The 13,605-nt window shown below is 40.2% G+C and overlaps 1 protein-coding gene across 5 annotated transcripts in view; it reads left to right on the top strand.

Annotated features, from left to right (window-relative positions):
* Nucleotides 1-11,843, top strand: part of ZNF521 (zinc finger protein 521) — a 230,679-nt gene extending 218,836 nt beyond the window's left edge. For all 5 annotated transcript variants that reach the window (XM_036406813.1, XM_036406814.1, XM_036406816.2 and 2 more), the window contains one exon: nucleotides 11,017-11,843. In XM_036406813.1, coding sequence (XP_036262706.1) covers nucleotides 11,017-11,046 — 30 coding nt within the window. In that variant the 3' untranslated portion in view covers nucleotides 11,047-11,843. The remainder of the gene's footprint in view (nucleotides 1-11,016) is intronic.
* Nucleotides 11,844-13,605: the final 1,762 nt, after the last annotated feature.

The following is a 13,605-nucleotide window of genomic DNA, read 5'->3' as shown; positions in this document are numbered from 1 at the left end:
GGAGGCTGGATCCCCTAGCAGGAGATAGCAAGGAGACAGGAGTACCCAGCATCACAAGCCAAAGCCAGAGGTGAGGGGTGGGGGCATTTCTTCAACTGTCAGTACTGGGCCAAGGCAGGACCTAATGACATGTCTGACTTGCAACGTGTCACTGGCCAGCTGTCTGACAGGAAACAGAATGACCAACCTCAGAGAATGACATTTGCTAGGAGGATACGTCATCTATCACAGGGAGGAAGGAAAAAGGCATGAAAGGATGCTTCTTTGTGTGGTACTTCTTATTTGGGGGAGGAGTATTATATTGTAGGAATTGGACTTCACTGCCTTCCCCATTTTTTAAGGTTCTGTAAACAGGAGAAAGTGAGAGTAAAATTCCTCCCATTTAGCTGTGGTCACATTTCACACTTCTCTTAGACAAATGCAGCTGAAATAAACCAAACGAGAAAACAGAAGACAATAGAGAACCCAAACTGCATTTTACAACCAACAACCACAATGACAAACAAGAAATTTTCTTGTCCTGGTACCACATGTTAGTAAATGCTCCAGATTTATTGATTTACAGTGTGTGTCCTCACAAAATTTAGAGAATGACTTTGTTGTAAAGGGCAAAATAGCATTCTGGTCTCTCTAAAAGTCACCTTTAAAACATGGAGTTTCTTAGACTTAAAAGGGGGAAACTCAGATGAGGTTGCTCTAAGAACAAAACATTTCAACATAGGGTTCTTAACTGTCTAACTAACCACCAGCTATAAAGGGATAAAAATTGTCCTTAGTTTCCTTTCCAAGCAGTAGGTTTGTAATTCACATACACACCAAATCTGCCACATAAGCACTGTCCCAGCTCCTGCTATTCCTAGTTTGAAGAGCTGTAGGAATAAGGACTGTAAGATGTCCAAGATGGGCTGGCACAGTAACTGGTTGTGAAGGAAATCAGAGCTCAAAATCCATGGGGGCCTCTGCTTATCAGCTCAGAAATCCTTGGCTGTTACCATCAAATCTGCTCAATCTGGCTTGCCTTGCAAACTGTCTTGAAGGAAAAAGATGCACCAATGTGCAACAGAGTTTGGAGCTTTTAGAAGAGGAGGAGAGCTAGCAGAGCACCCTAGCTTTTCCTTTTCTATCCTACACAGTCTAAAATTGGCATACCATGGACAAGGGAACAAATTCCCATTTGCATTCCTGACTTCAGGATCCAGCATACACTCCCATCCACTTCTGCATTATCTTAACTGGGTGTATGGATGGATGGATAACTTCCAAATATGATTTCCACATGTGAAAGGAAAGTTTGCTGATTTTAAAACTGGGCTTGTTCAGGGTTTGCTTTCACCTAAACGAAAATGTTAGCCACTGTGAGTTAATCTTGGGCTGATCCACAACCTCCAGTGTGCCAGGTGCTGTTGTACAAGGCCCGACACACCAGCTGGCAATGTGTGGAGAATCCAGACTCCAGGCTGTCCCCATGTCACCTGGTAAGCACAATACCCAGCGCTATGTCAGGGAGGTAGGGAGGTGAACTCGGCGATCGATACAAGTGTGGGATGTGTCTGTCTGTATAACAGGAGTGTAGACAAGTTACAGCACTTTTCTTTCAGGCTGTATCAAGAAACTTGTAATTTCACTTGTAATTTTGTTCAAAGAGATTCTTGTACATGCACCTGTGGAAAACTGGAAAGTATCACTGTTTTAAAGGTTGCCCTTTGCATATAAATCACAGCTCTGTGTGCTTCCCCATTTTAATTGGGTGACCTTTTGAGTCCTATAGACAGGAGCTTGAATTCTGGACTTGTAGGTTGGTTGGAGATTTGAAATCAATTCATGTTTTAGCAATTACTCTGCTTAAAAGCACAGAACCCAAAATGGAAATTTGAGAAGAAGAATTCCCCTTGGAAAATTCCTTTTCACAAGTCATAGAAAACTTCATTGCAGGCCAAATAGATATACATAAAATCCAGATTCATTTGTCAGTTTAATCCTTGAAAAGGATCAGGATTCATTGAGTATGAGAGAAAGAGGAGGAGTAAGGAACGTGTAATGTTTCCAACAGGACATTTTTGTGCAATTATCAGTTTAAGCTTCCATTATTTGTCACTAATTACTGCACTGAGCTGTTAAATATTTAGTAGTAGTTTGTTTAATTGGGTTTGACCTATAAAGGAATCTGTGCATAGCACAGCTCCAGTTTCAGGAACCAGTTCCTCACTCACAGCTAAGCAAATTTGTATTCACATAAGATGATCACATATTGTCAGACAAAGGGGTTTGTTTTTGTTGTGCAGGTTTATTACCTCTCTCTCCCCCACAGATTTATTTGTCTTTAAGGTGTCTGAAATCAGAGCACAAAGTAGAAATGCTGCCTGTGGATGTAAAAGGTGAGGTCAGTCAAACTTAAACTTGTTTACAGATGTTGTAGTTTAGAAAGCACCAGCATGATAAATTAAACATAACAAAGAAAAAAAATTAAAGCAGAGCAACAACTAGCCCATGAACATGTGTCTTGTCAAAACACTGATTTAATCCCTGAATATCTTATTAGGCAGTATTGCCTATCAAGGCTTAGTGTCCCCTGTTACTCTGTTTTACAGTAGCTGCAGACAAATATGTATTTGTTCAACTTTGGGGTTGGCTTGCCGGGTCTAACAGGGTGAAGAGACTTCTGGCTGTGGTCTGTGCAGAGGGTGTGCAAGAATCAATCGCTGTATGAGCAAAACTCACTTTGTTTTAGCCTGTCTGTATTCTTATTTGTTCCTGTCTTGAAACTCCCTTGATTTCAGTGGAGCTTTTCTTAATTTATACCAGGGTAACCATAACCATATTCTAAAGTAATAAGACTTTTGATATATTTCTCAGAAGTGCCTCCTTCTGCCTTTTTTGTTTCAGCTTTTATTCCCACTTAATGAACAATTTTCTTATTGGAGAAGAATTTTCTTATTGGAGAAGAATTGTGTATTAATTTCAAACATTTGCAGTTTCACAAAGGCCTTGTTTTCCTACAGACAAGACTTAGACCTGGATCCTTATTATCAGTACAGCCCCTTTGCCATACAAAAGAACAGAGAGGTTTCCCAGTTTTGAAGAACTGTTGTGAACATGCCCTGACTATTGCCCCCTCTCCCCATCGCTGTCCCTTTTATGGGGTAATGCACACACCTTTCCCCTGCAGCCGGGCACATCTTGCCTGAAATGGAAGACATTGTTGCAAGTTTCACTGCATTTCAATGAGCACAGACAGGGTGAGGCAGGCTTATGGGAGGTGATTGCCTGGCACCATAGGTTAAAACAGCCTTCGAGCTACTCTGATTTATGTCAGAGGCTTAGCTGGGAGCCCCCTGCCAATGCTCATAATGAGGAAGGTGCAAGGATGGTGAACAGGCATTGGTGTTTGTGTCTGTTCTCTTCTAGTGACAATGATGAAAGTCTTATTTGCTGTTCCCAGGAATATATGTCATTCTTTTCCATACAACAAATCTGTGATATATGCACTTGCATATAGTAATGAATCCAAAAGGAATCATTGACATTTTACTAGTGACTTACTGGAAGTCTCTGAAGAAAAATTGGTATCAGGGGCTTTAGTTTGGTTTGGGTTTGGTTTTAATTTTAAGTTTGCATCCCTGAGAACATGCTCTTCAATTTGAGATTTTTTTTGCAGGTAGTTTTTCTCTGGCCCAGCTGGAAATGCTGAGCAGAAAAACCAGAACACTGAGAGTTTTACATAAATATGATAAAGAACAAAATCTGATTAGCAGTCATGCTATTTCAGAAACATTAATGTAATATCAAATCACAAAGCTTAGGTGAATTAATTTATATGAATGACTGCAATTCAGAGTAGACTTTCCTAAATTACCATTGTCAGCAACGGTCAGTCATGTCCTAAGATGACCACTTAATTGGCAAACATGTCTGAGAACAGACCTGATTCTCAAAGGCTGGTAAACATCAACTCACCACACCACACATAAATGGTATTTATGGGAACACAGATTCTCTTGGGATTTGGCCCCTATCTTGTTGTGGAAATAGCTCTGGTTTTAGTTCAGATCAATTTTCTTGGGAGTCTGAAGTTTTGGAGACTGTATTTTCTTAGGTCTGGGCTGGTGAGCAAACTTGGCCTGGATGAAATTCCTTGCCTACTTTAGTGCATTTATAAATTCATTGTTAGTCCTCCTGCTCTGCCAGCTGCACTAAGTACAGGAGATGCTGGTGGGAGGGACACATTGCCTGGACTTTTTCTGTTCTCTCCAGAACTTCCAAGTCTCCATTCAGTTTCCTACTTTTCACCTATGAAAAACTATTAGACATCATCTCTTTTCTATCTCCCTCATTCACTCAACATAAGTGTGACCACTGAAATATGAATATATATTAGTGTCAGAAGCATTGTAATTCGTGGGGCAAAACACATCAGAAACATTTGTTAGTTCTGAAATTTCAGATACAGTAATTCAAGTTAATTTCTTGTAGTTAGTGTTTTATGAAAGGAAGGGTAGGGTCTGAGAGGGGAAATAATCGCTCATTTGTTAATGAGCTTCAACTGAAGTTGCTATTTTTGTATTTCACATATGTGCAAAAGACAGAAATGTTTACAATCTGAATGTCCATAGATGCTCTGTCAGTACAATCAAGGATTATAGAATCAAAGTATGAGCCTGGATATGACCCTAACCTTCAATAATTTATTTGGTGGAGTGCACTATAGAAGCCTTTACCCTTAGTACAAAAACCCCAAATCCCACCTCTACTGTTTTTTTTTTTTACCTATACAGCAACTAAACCTTAGAAACCCACATAACTGAATATTCCTAATTGCTTGCAGCAGCAGTGGAGCTAGTGCCATAATTTGTTGGGGCATTGAAAATAAGTTTACTGCTTTCAGATGGTCCAAAATGGCCCAGATATTCTACTGAAACCAGTTCCTAAGTATGCAGATTCAGTTTCATGTCTGATTTGGGGTTGGCTGAGCCTCTTCCTCTCCTGGGATGAGCATCAGGAAAAAAATACTAACCCTGAGATCTGTGAAACTGTGAAATAGTCTCCCAGGAGGAGCATTGGAAGCTCTAATTAAAATTGGACTGGGCAAAACACTTGAAATTACACTATAGGCAATAATCCAACACTGGCAAGATGGGTGGAGAAAACGCCCTAATGGGTCTTTTCTGTCTTTAAATTGTATGAATTCTTGTTCTTCTCTTTTATTATGCTATTTCACCTTTTTGTTTAATAGTGACATAGTGTCATCTAGAAGGTATTATAAGACACTATTGTGAGCTGAGTGAGATGATGTTAAATGTCAAAAGAAAATGCAACATTCTTTCTGCAGGTTCACAGTGATTATATGGAGATAGGAAAAGAGAAACTGACTGTAAGCGAGGGACACAAATGCAGTGGTTTTATCTGTAAGACAGTGGCAAATTCATTGCATGCCTGCAATATGCATGTTTATAATTCTGACATTTCGTTTCACATTCTCTTCTTATGAAGAACAACCACATTCCACCAAATCTAAGACAGGTGTGGGAAAGTCATTTATTCTAACTGTGTAGATTGCTCAAATTGCTGGAGACATCTTCTATCCCAGTGTTTCACATATCCCCAAAGACCTGGACTAAATTTTTTTTTTTTACATGTTAAAATTTATAGTTTGTATTTAAGCTTAACATTGTACAAATCTAACTCATCGATTCAGTCCTTGAGTATAATCATATTACAGTTTACCAGGAAAGAATCCTTAGCAATATAATGGGGCCTTGACAGGAAACTTTGTGCTGCAATATTGAAGCAGCACAAATCTGAAGAAACAGTGTGAAAAATAACCTTTTGAAGAAACAGTGTGAAAAATAACCTTTTTATATAGTTTCGTCTGAATAAGCTTCGTTTATTTGGTTTTGGTGTTACCACTTAATACTCCTCTTTCTTTCTCCCTTGCCTTTTCACACAGTATAATATTCCAACAGTGTCCAATACAGAGCTTTCAGCATGAGAGGTCACGGCAACAAGGATACGTAATAGAGCATTGGACCAAAGTTCTGGAAACCATGTTGATCCTGTGCTAGGTTTTGTTAGGCTTGCCTTTCCACTGGCCTTTCTTTCTTCCCCTTTGGTTCTGGAAAATCCAACATCCTCTTCTTAGCTGCAGACAGTTTGAAAAGTGTGGTACAGGATAAGAAGTTGGAATAAAAAAAGAAGGGAAGAGAAGCAGAAAATCTTGATTAGAAAGTATAATTTAATAGAACGTGTATTGAACCAAATGTATTGATTAATGTGGTAGATATAGTACTTATATTGATTCAAACTAGAGATTTAGTACTAAAAGCTGTAAGCCAAAAAGCTGTTGCAGATTGCTACAAAAGTCAGTTTAATGCTGTCCTTGAGAATGCCTCCACAAAGAAATTCTTCTAATGTTTGAGGAGTAGGTAGAATGCGGTATATGTCAGTTTGATCCCGGAGGGTTTTATTTTGTACTCTAATAGCTGTTACGAGCCTACATTATATCCAAGGAGTAATTTTCCTTAGGGGTGCCCAGCTCGCTTTGTGTCAATATTCTAGCATTTTAAGTCACGTACAGTATATGCTTCTGGGAACAGTGCAGGAGCCAGCCAGACTCATAATGGTCTGCATTCATTAATAAAGGCAGAAGCTTCTGTCCCTCCATTGCCCACTACAGGGATGCCTCCCTGGTCTTCGGGGACCCGTACAGACACATTTAAAGAAAGCTTTATTTTGAGTGGGCAGGAGATGAAATGCAGGACTTGCAGGCATTTCCTAAGTCAGCTATATGCCCGAGCACAGGGGTGACCTTAATGGGTCAAAGAAGAATGCAGGTCAAAAGACTTATTATCCAGACTGTTGGAAACCAATTGCTTTTGTTAAAAAAAAGAGTAAATTGTGGCGCTTAAAGGTTGATAGTAATGTAGAGTTCTGTTTTACAACCTGGATCTGGATTGCAGTGCAGTGGGGTGGATTTTTATTTTTTTTGAATGTAAAAAAATACAATATGGTCTGTAATGTACACAGATAGAGGATTCCAGATAAGTGATAACATGTAGGGTACCATAATTACTTAATCAGTGATGATTGATTACTCATGTTTGTGTTCTTGAACTAAGGAAAAAATAACATGCTGCTGTGGTACTGTTACCATCTGTTGAAATAATGAACCTACATTTCATCTTTATGCCTCTTCACGTGTACCCTCTTTGCACTGTGTCAGGTACAGCCATGTCTTGGTTCATCTGCTCATAAAATAGAGAAGTCCCATTTAAATTGAATGAAACCACAGTTCACATTAAGGATTCTAATGGGCCACTGAGTCTGTGGCTATCTGTGGGTATTTTTTTCTTTGTTAATTTTGATGCTGTGGGCGGGAACTTTATGCTAGCTATTACTTCTCATGCTCCCTCTGAAACACAAAGGCATGCACCAAACAACAGGTATTATTACCTCTTTTGTCTCCAGCCTTTCTGCAAAGAAACCTTTCTGAATTTGTTTGCCAAGGAGATTCTTCCACACAGTATTATCCTGAAATTCTTTGCATGTTTTCAAGTCCTTAACACTAGTAACAGGTATATCTCAAAGCATTTTCATCCAGAAAAGTGGTGGCATGTAATTTTATAGTAGGTCACAAAACAGTTGGGATTCTGGATCCAGATCAAAAATAATTATTTCTAGGAATCAGGCAAATGCACTTAAAGAGTTTCTTTTGCTTGTGAAAAATACTGAATTCAGATTTTTCCAGGTAACACTGAGACATAGAAATTGGGGATGTAGGAGTTTTCCTGGTTTGTGTCTACATGATAACAAATGCAGTGACACACACACCCCTCCTGCTTCCCCGTTTCTCCATTTTGTGCATGCAAAGCTTGAATTTGTATTTGCAAACTAGTGTCTCCTCATGAGATCCCAGCTCTTGGAAATTGGAACACAGCTGTTGCTGAAGTCCAGGAAAGATTATATTGAGAAAAAATATTTTCCCCTTTCCATGGCTAAGCAGGAAATTGACATTTTTGCTTTGTAGGGAGACTACCACATAATTAAACAGATGTGCTAATGCACAATCAGATTTGGGGGAGGCAAAGGAGGGGAGCATATGATACCTCCTGTACTTCGCTAAATGACTTCTCTTTGGCAAGAGGAGGTACTAACTGCTCCAAACTCAGGCAAGCTAGTTGAAGTTTCTGGAGGAGGCGTGTTTCAGGCTTGTCTAGTGTGTCTTCAGTGAAGGGCAGCATGCTCTCCGAGGCACACAGGGGATCTCAAGTGTAATATTGTGCTCTCCCTGGGTGTGCCGCGCTCCCATGGCCCTGCTGCGTCCCTGCCGGCGGGAGCTCCAAATTCCACTTTCCCCGTGTGCCTGATCTCCCACTGCCAGGGAGGCGGGAGCTCGCTGCACACCACAAGGCAAAGAGACTAGCAGAGTCGAGATCTGCTGGGTGGATAATAGAGGAGAAATTTTGCCCTAAATTTTTAAACACAACACCCCTCATAAAAACAACAACGGTTCATAACTGGGATTAATGTTTGCAATTTTCAGTCACTTAGACATGGGGTCTCCAATAGATGGCTTTTGGTAGAGTGGAATATGGCTCTCTGTAGGATTACAGAATTTTCCTCCTTTTCTTATCTCTCCCCTCCCATCCTTTGCCTGCTTGTCTTGTCAATGTTATGTTGCTGAAGCACTTCCACTTTGTATTTTTTTGCAGCTTAGCCAAATAGGTATTTCTCCCTAGTCCCTAACGTTTGGGGAGCCTTAATTACTGTGGAAACTGTGTTTTGTTTTGACTGTTTACAACACTTATTGTTGTCTTTTTAAGGCCTAAACTGTTCAAAGCATTTCCTCATGTTCCTATCCTGCCCTGTCTCATTCTTCTCTGCAACGCTTGTTTGGTTTTTTCCTATTATTTCTTCATTATCTCCAGAGAATCTCATTTTGCACCAGGGCACAGGAGTCAGGGACACTGAGAGGTGGGGCAACTCAGTCCTTATGCTGTGTTTTATTTTGTCTCCTTCATATTTGGGCATTTTTATTTTTTAATCAAAAATGTCACTGCAGCCAGAGTTACAGCTGCAATTTTAAAACACCTTTTGACTGCTTCATATGCAACTGTTCATCCAGCTTCATACTGATTATGCATTTTTCACTTAATGAAAAGAAATAAAAAATGGGCATGACTGACGTGCTTACTCTCAGTAGACTAGAAACAAAAGACCCCCCCCCCCCCCAAATATCTGTCTGCAATGTAACAATTGGTATATTACTTCACCTGCTCAGAAGCAGAGAAGAAAATCAGAATTCAGGCTGCCACCCCATATTTAACTTGTCCTGTTGTTTCTAGGTACTGCAGGGTCTCCAATAAGCCTATGGTGTTATGCTGTAAGTGCTGCAATAAATGGACACAACAGGATGACAAAAGGACTGACTGTCAGGCTTAACTCTTAATTTCCTTGCTTTTGTGCTTTAAAGTCAGAGCCCATTACCTGTGACCAGCCAACATTTTTGGCTGCATCTATTGTTAGTGCTTTACAGCATTTTGAAATTATTTTATGGGAAGGATGAGGAACTAGATGAAATCAAGTGGTGGAGTGTATTTTTTTAACACTCTTTGGCCTTGGACAGTCTGGAATTCCTGCCATCAGCATTAAATCATTTTGTATTCACATCTGGAAATTGCATCTTTGAGTGTCACTGGGTCATTTTCCTTTAATCTTGAGAATGGCACTACATTAAAAATTCCTCAGTCTTACTGTAAGATCCTTTCCTTGCCAAATGTCCCATGAACTATTATTTGTGTGCGTGCACAGTTTAGGGAAGAGTGAAGGAGGATGGGAGAGAGGATTTTTAGGCTGGTCTGCAGTCACGCTGTATTTCACATTCATTTCACCGAGGCTGTTTTCATGCGCCCTTTCATGGGTGGCTCTGGAGGGTATGGTTCAGTAGATGTTCACTTTGTTGTAAATGATGACTGTCTTGTGGGAACAGGTTCATCCTAGAGTGAGTTAGCCCAAAGAGGTTTAAAGACAGATTAGCTTAATAAAGTGGAGTGAAGGGTCTGGATGTGCTGGGAGCAAATCATGGGATGTGACACCCCTGCCCTCTAGGTCACTGGCCCAAATCTGGCCCCAATTACTAAGGGGAAAATTCATCACTAATCCGTGGCTGCCATGTTGTCTGAGAAGTAGCATTCACAGACATTTTCTAGTTATCTGTGGATCCAGTGTACACTGTAGAAAACTTAAGATGTGTTGGGTTGGTGCCTTGCTCTTGGGTCAATGCTTGTGAAGGATCTGAGCCAGTACAGGCAGCATAATAGCATCTTTCTGAAAGTGGTCAATTTGGTTTGAGAGGTGAGGAGGAAAGAGGGTGATAGTGTTGTTTGCTGCTTGATTTAGTGATTACTTGTACAGGAAAGGAGAATTTAGGACTTCAAAGTCCATGGTGTGTTACTGCACATAAGGCACTGCATTCACCTGAAGAAAAATACCTGTGGGTTTTGGTGGCCAAAGGGCAGGCTGTGCCAGCCCCTCCTGTTTTCTCATCAGTCTCTGAGCTCTCTAGCAGAGTTTCTTACCATGTGGGGGAAATAGGTTTTACTGCAGGAGTGCAATTGAAGCAGTGCCACAGTGTAGGAAGCACAGGCCAGTTAGCATAAGACTTATGGCAAATGCACTTCTCATTTTTGCAATGCATAAACCATGAGCCATGTGTAAGCAGACACCAGGATCACTGACTTGGTCTGCAATTTCACTGGGGCAGGTCAGCCCACACCCAGTCTGCAGAGAGTGTGTTGCCCTTCTTGTGGCACATGTAAAGGATACTGGTGCGAAACAGCTGGGGAGAACTCCTCTTCCATAATTATGCTGTTTCTGGCTAGTTTAAACAAGGAGGGGTCAAGAATATTCTCTTTATCCAGCCCATCATTTTACAAGATATGTTGGGAAAATTGTTTTTGCATCCTTCTTTCACACAGAAATGCCTGTCCTGTGACTAAATTGTTTCTTTTGTTTTTGTTGCAGAATCATACGATGACCCAGCACAGCAGTTAGTGCAAGGCCCGTCTCTTCCAGAGAATTCTTTGTGGCACAAAAAGGGAACACATTTTACTCTTTGCACGAAACTTTCATTGTTAATGTATATTATTCAGAATCATTGTATTGTACCATAAAACTTGTATTATCGAAACTGTTGGATGTTCATGTGTTTGAACTTTTGAGCACCGGATAGACTTCCTGTATATAAAGTGTTGCACATGTATTATGTTGTCTGATACTAAAATGGTCTTATAAAGACAAGTGGACTTGGGCCCTATTCAGGAAAGATACAAATAATAATAATACTGTGTGAGGAGAAAAAACTAGCTTAAAAAAATGTCATTTTCAAGGAGGAGGGAGAAAGTAATAGCTATGTTCCATTGCAGCTCTGTTTGGCCTCCCTTTCGTTTAAACTTCAGTCCAGAAATCTCTCTTTTGGTATACAAACGGATGAATCTAAGACTATTTTTTATTGCTGAAGATTCTTGCAAAAAATATGAAGAGACTCTTTCTCACAGAGCAGGAACCCACAGTTGAATAAGGCCCGTATATATATTTGTAAGCCTTGCGATATGACAGATAGCATTACCATATATGCAATAGTTGTTATGTAGTTTGTCAAAGAATTTTTTTTCCTGGATACCATTTGAAGCTTTGAGTGTTCAAGACTTTCCTTAATGATTTCACATGGCCAAATTCTTGAATCAGTTGAACTAACCTGTATGTTACTGTTATTAATGTTTACTCTGCGGTCTGAACCTGGAGATTACTGGAATTGTTTTCCAAAAGGAAATAAATTCAGTTTACCATTATGTGTTAGTGTGCTTTGTGTCTTGTCTTTTTCCTCAGAAAGTAGCATTAATATTACTGCTGTTATATTACCTAAAGAACCACCAAGATCTGGAATCCCATTGTATCAGGACCTGTACACTGCTCAGTAAAACAGGTTGTTTTTCTCAAAGGTAGGTATGAAATAAATTTAATAGTAGAAACAAATTTGCTGGCCCACTGAAAAGCAATATATGCTCAAGAGTGATATTCACTGTTTTCTGGGTTTATTTGTTTCTTTTATTTGCCTGTCTCAGCAATTTCATACTTACACACTTGACACATTGGTAGCCAGAGGAGTCCCACACATCTTGCTTGTATAATTATCGGTAAATTTAAATGAAACATCACCTGGTGAGCTGTGTCTGGTGCTGGCAAGAGGGAGCCACCACAGCTCTGGCCAGCAGTGCTATTAAGCTGACATCCCTGACCCTCTCCTCTGGCATGGGTAGCAGAATTGGAGGTGGTGCACACTGCGGGGTGATGCTCTCTGGCACCACGCCCCGGGGGAGCTCTCACAACACCTCACAGCTTTGCTCATGTCTGAATTGGCTCCTGACTGCAGCTTCAAGGAGAAGAAAAAAGGGGATAAAAACTCTCCTTGCCTACACCACTGTCCCCCCCACTACTCCAGCTCACCTACAGAAGAGGCCAAAAAAGCATTCTCCAGCTATTCTAGTATCTCATCGTATTGCTGGAATTCTAGTTTTATCCCATGAAAACCAGTGCTGCTGAAATACTGCCTTTAAACAGCCACACATCACAACAAGTCCAAATGTCTAGAACTGCTCGCCTAGTGCTGTCAGGGTAGATATAAAGTGTGATTTCCAGTTTGCTGAGTGTAACAATTCGACTCCTTACAGATGGAGGACGGAGAGAAAAGAAGTAAAGTCAGAAAGTGTCTGGCTACCAGATATTCCAAGAAAAAAGTGTCATATTTAGCACTCCAGCTTTGAAAATATTGTGCAGATTTTGCTAAATACAAGAAAGAAATTCCCAGGTTTTGTATGAATATCTCATTTGTGCTGACAAAAGGATAAATGCAGGCATGAATACATAAGGCTTGTAAAATGCCAGTTCTATTTATAAGTCAGAAACTATTCCCATTCTTATTCTCATTAATATATTACTCATCTCAGCCAAATTGAATGTGATGATATGTTCTTTATTTTTGACAGATACCTTTAAGGATATAAGGCATTTCAGCCTTCATGTGTGAAAGTGTGACATATTGGTTAAGACTGAAAATAACATGTTTGTAGTAGAGTTCAAGTATATAAGAAATATTACACCCTGCTGTTTTTGTAAATGCCAGAGTGCCACTGAGTTGAGACAGATGGTAGCAAGGAAAGATGCAATCTTATAATCAAAGCTAAAATATGTCAAAAATATGTTAGCAAGCAAAACATAGTCTATTACTAGCGTCTCATGTCATGACAGCTTGCAAAACATGCAAAGATGTTGAATTTCTAGATACGTAAATAAAGGAGCAGTAAACACAGCAACAGCAAATGGGATGAAGACTTCATGCATCCACTGCCCCTTGAGGTCAGCTCAGGGGAATAGAGGGGTCTTGTGGCCACGGGCAGCCCCAGGTGGCTTCTGAGAGCTGCCTGCTGGTATCAAGTGCAGGAATCCTCTTACCTTTTCTAAAGTAACAGGTCTCTCAGTGATACCTAAATAGCTGTTTAAATAGATTATGGAAGACATCCGAACTTCCCAATGAGAGCTGAGTATCGCTTGGGG

This window comes from Molothrus ater, chromosome 1 (genome assembly GCF_012460135.2).
Source record: "Molothrus ater isolate BHLD 08-10-18 breed brown headed cowbird chromosome 1, BPBGC_Mater_1.1, whole genome shotgun sequence".
Classification (NCBI taxonomy): domain Eukaryota; kingdom Metazoa; phylum Chordata; class Aves; order Passeriformes; family Icteridae; genus Molothrus; species Molothrus ater.
Note: the sequence above shows the minus strand (reverse complement) of the source record. Positions and strands in the feature narration are given on the sequence as shown.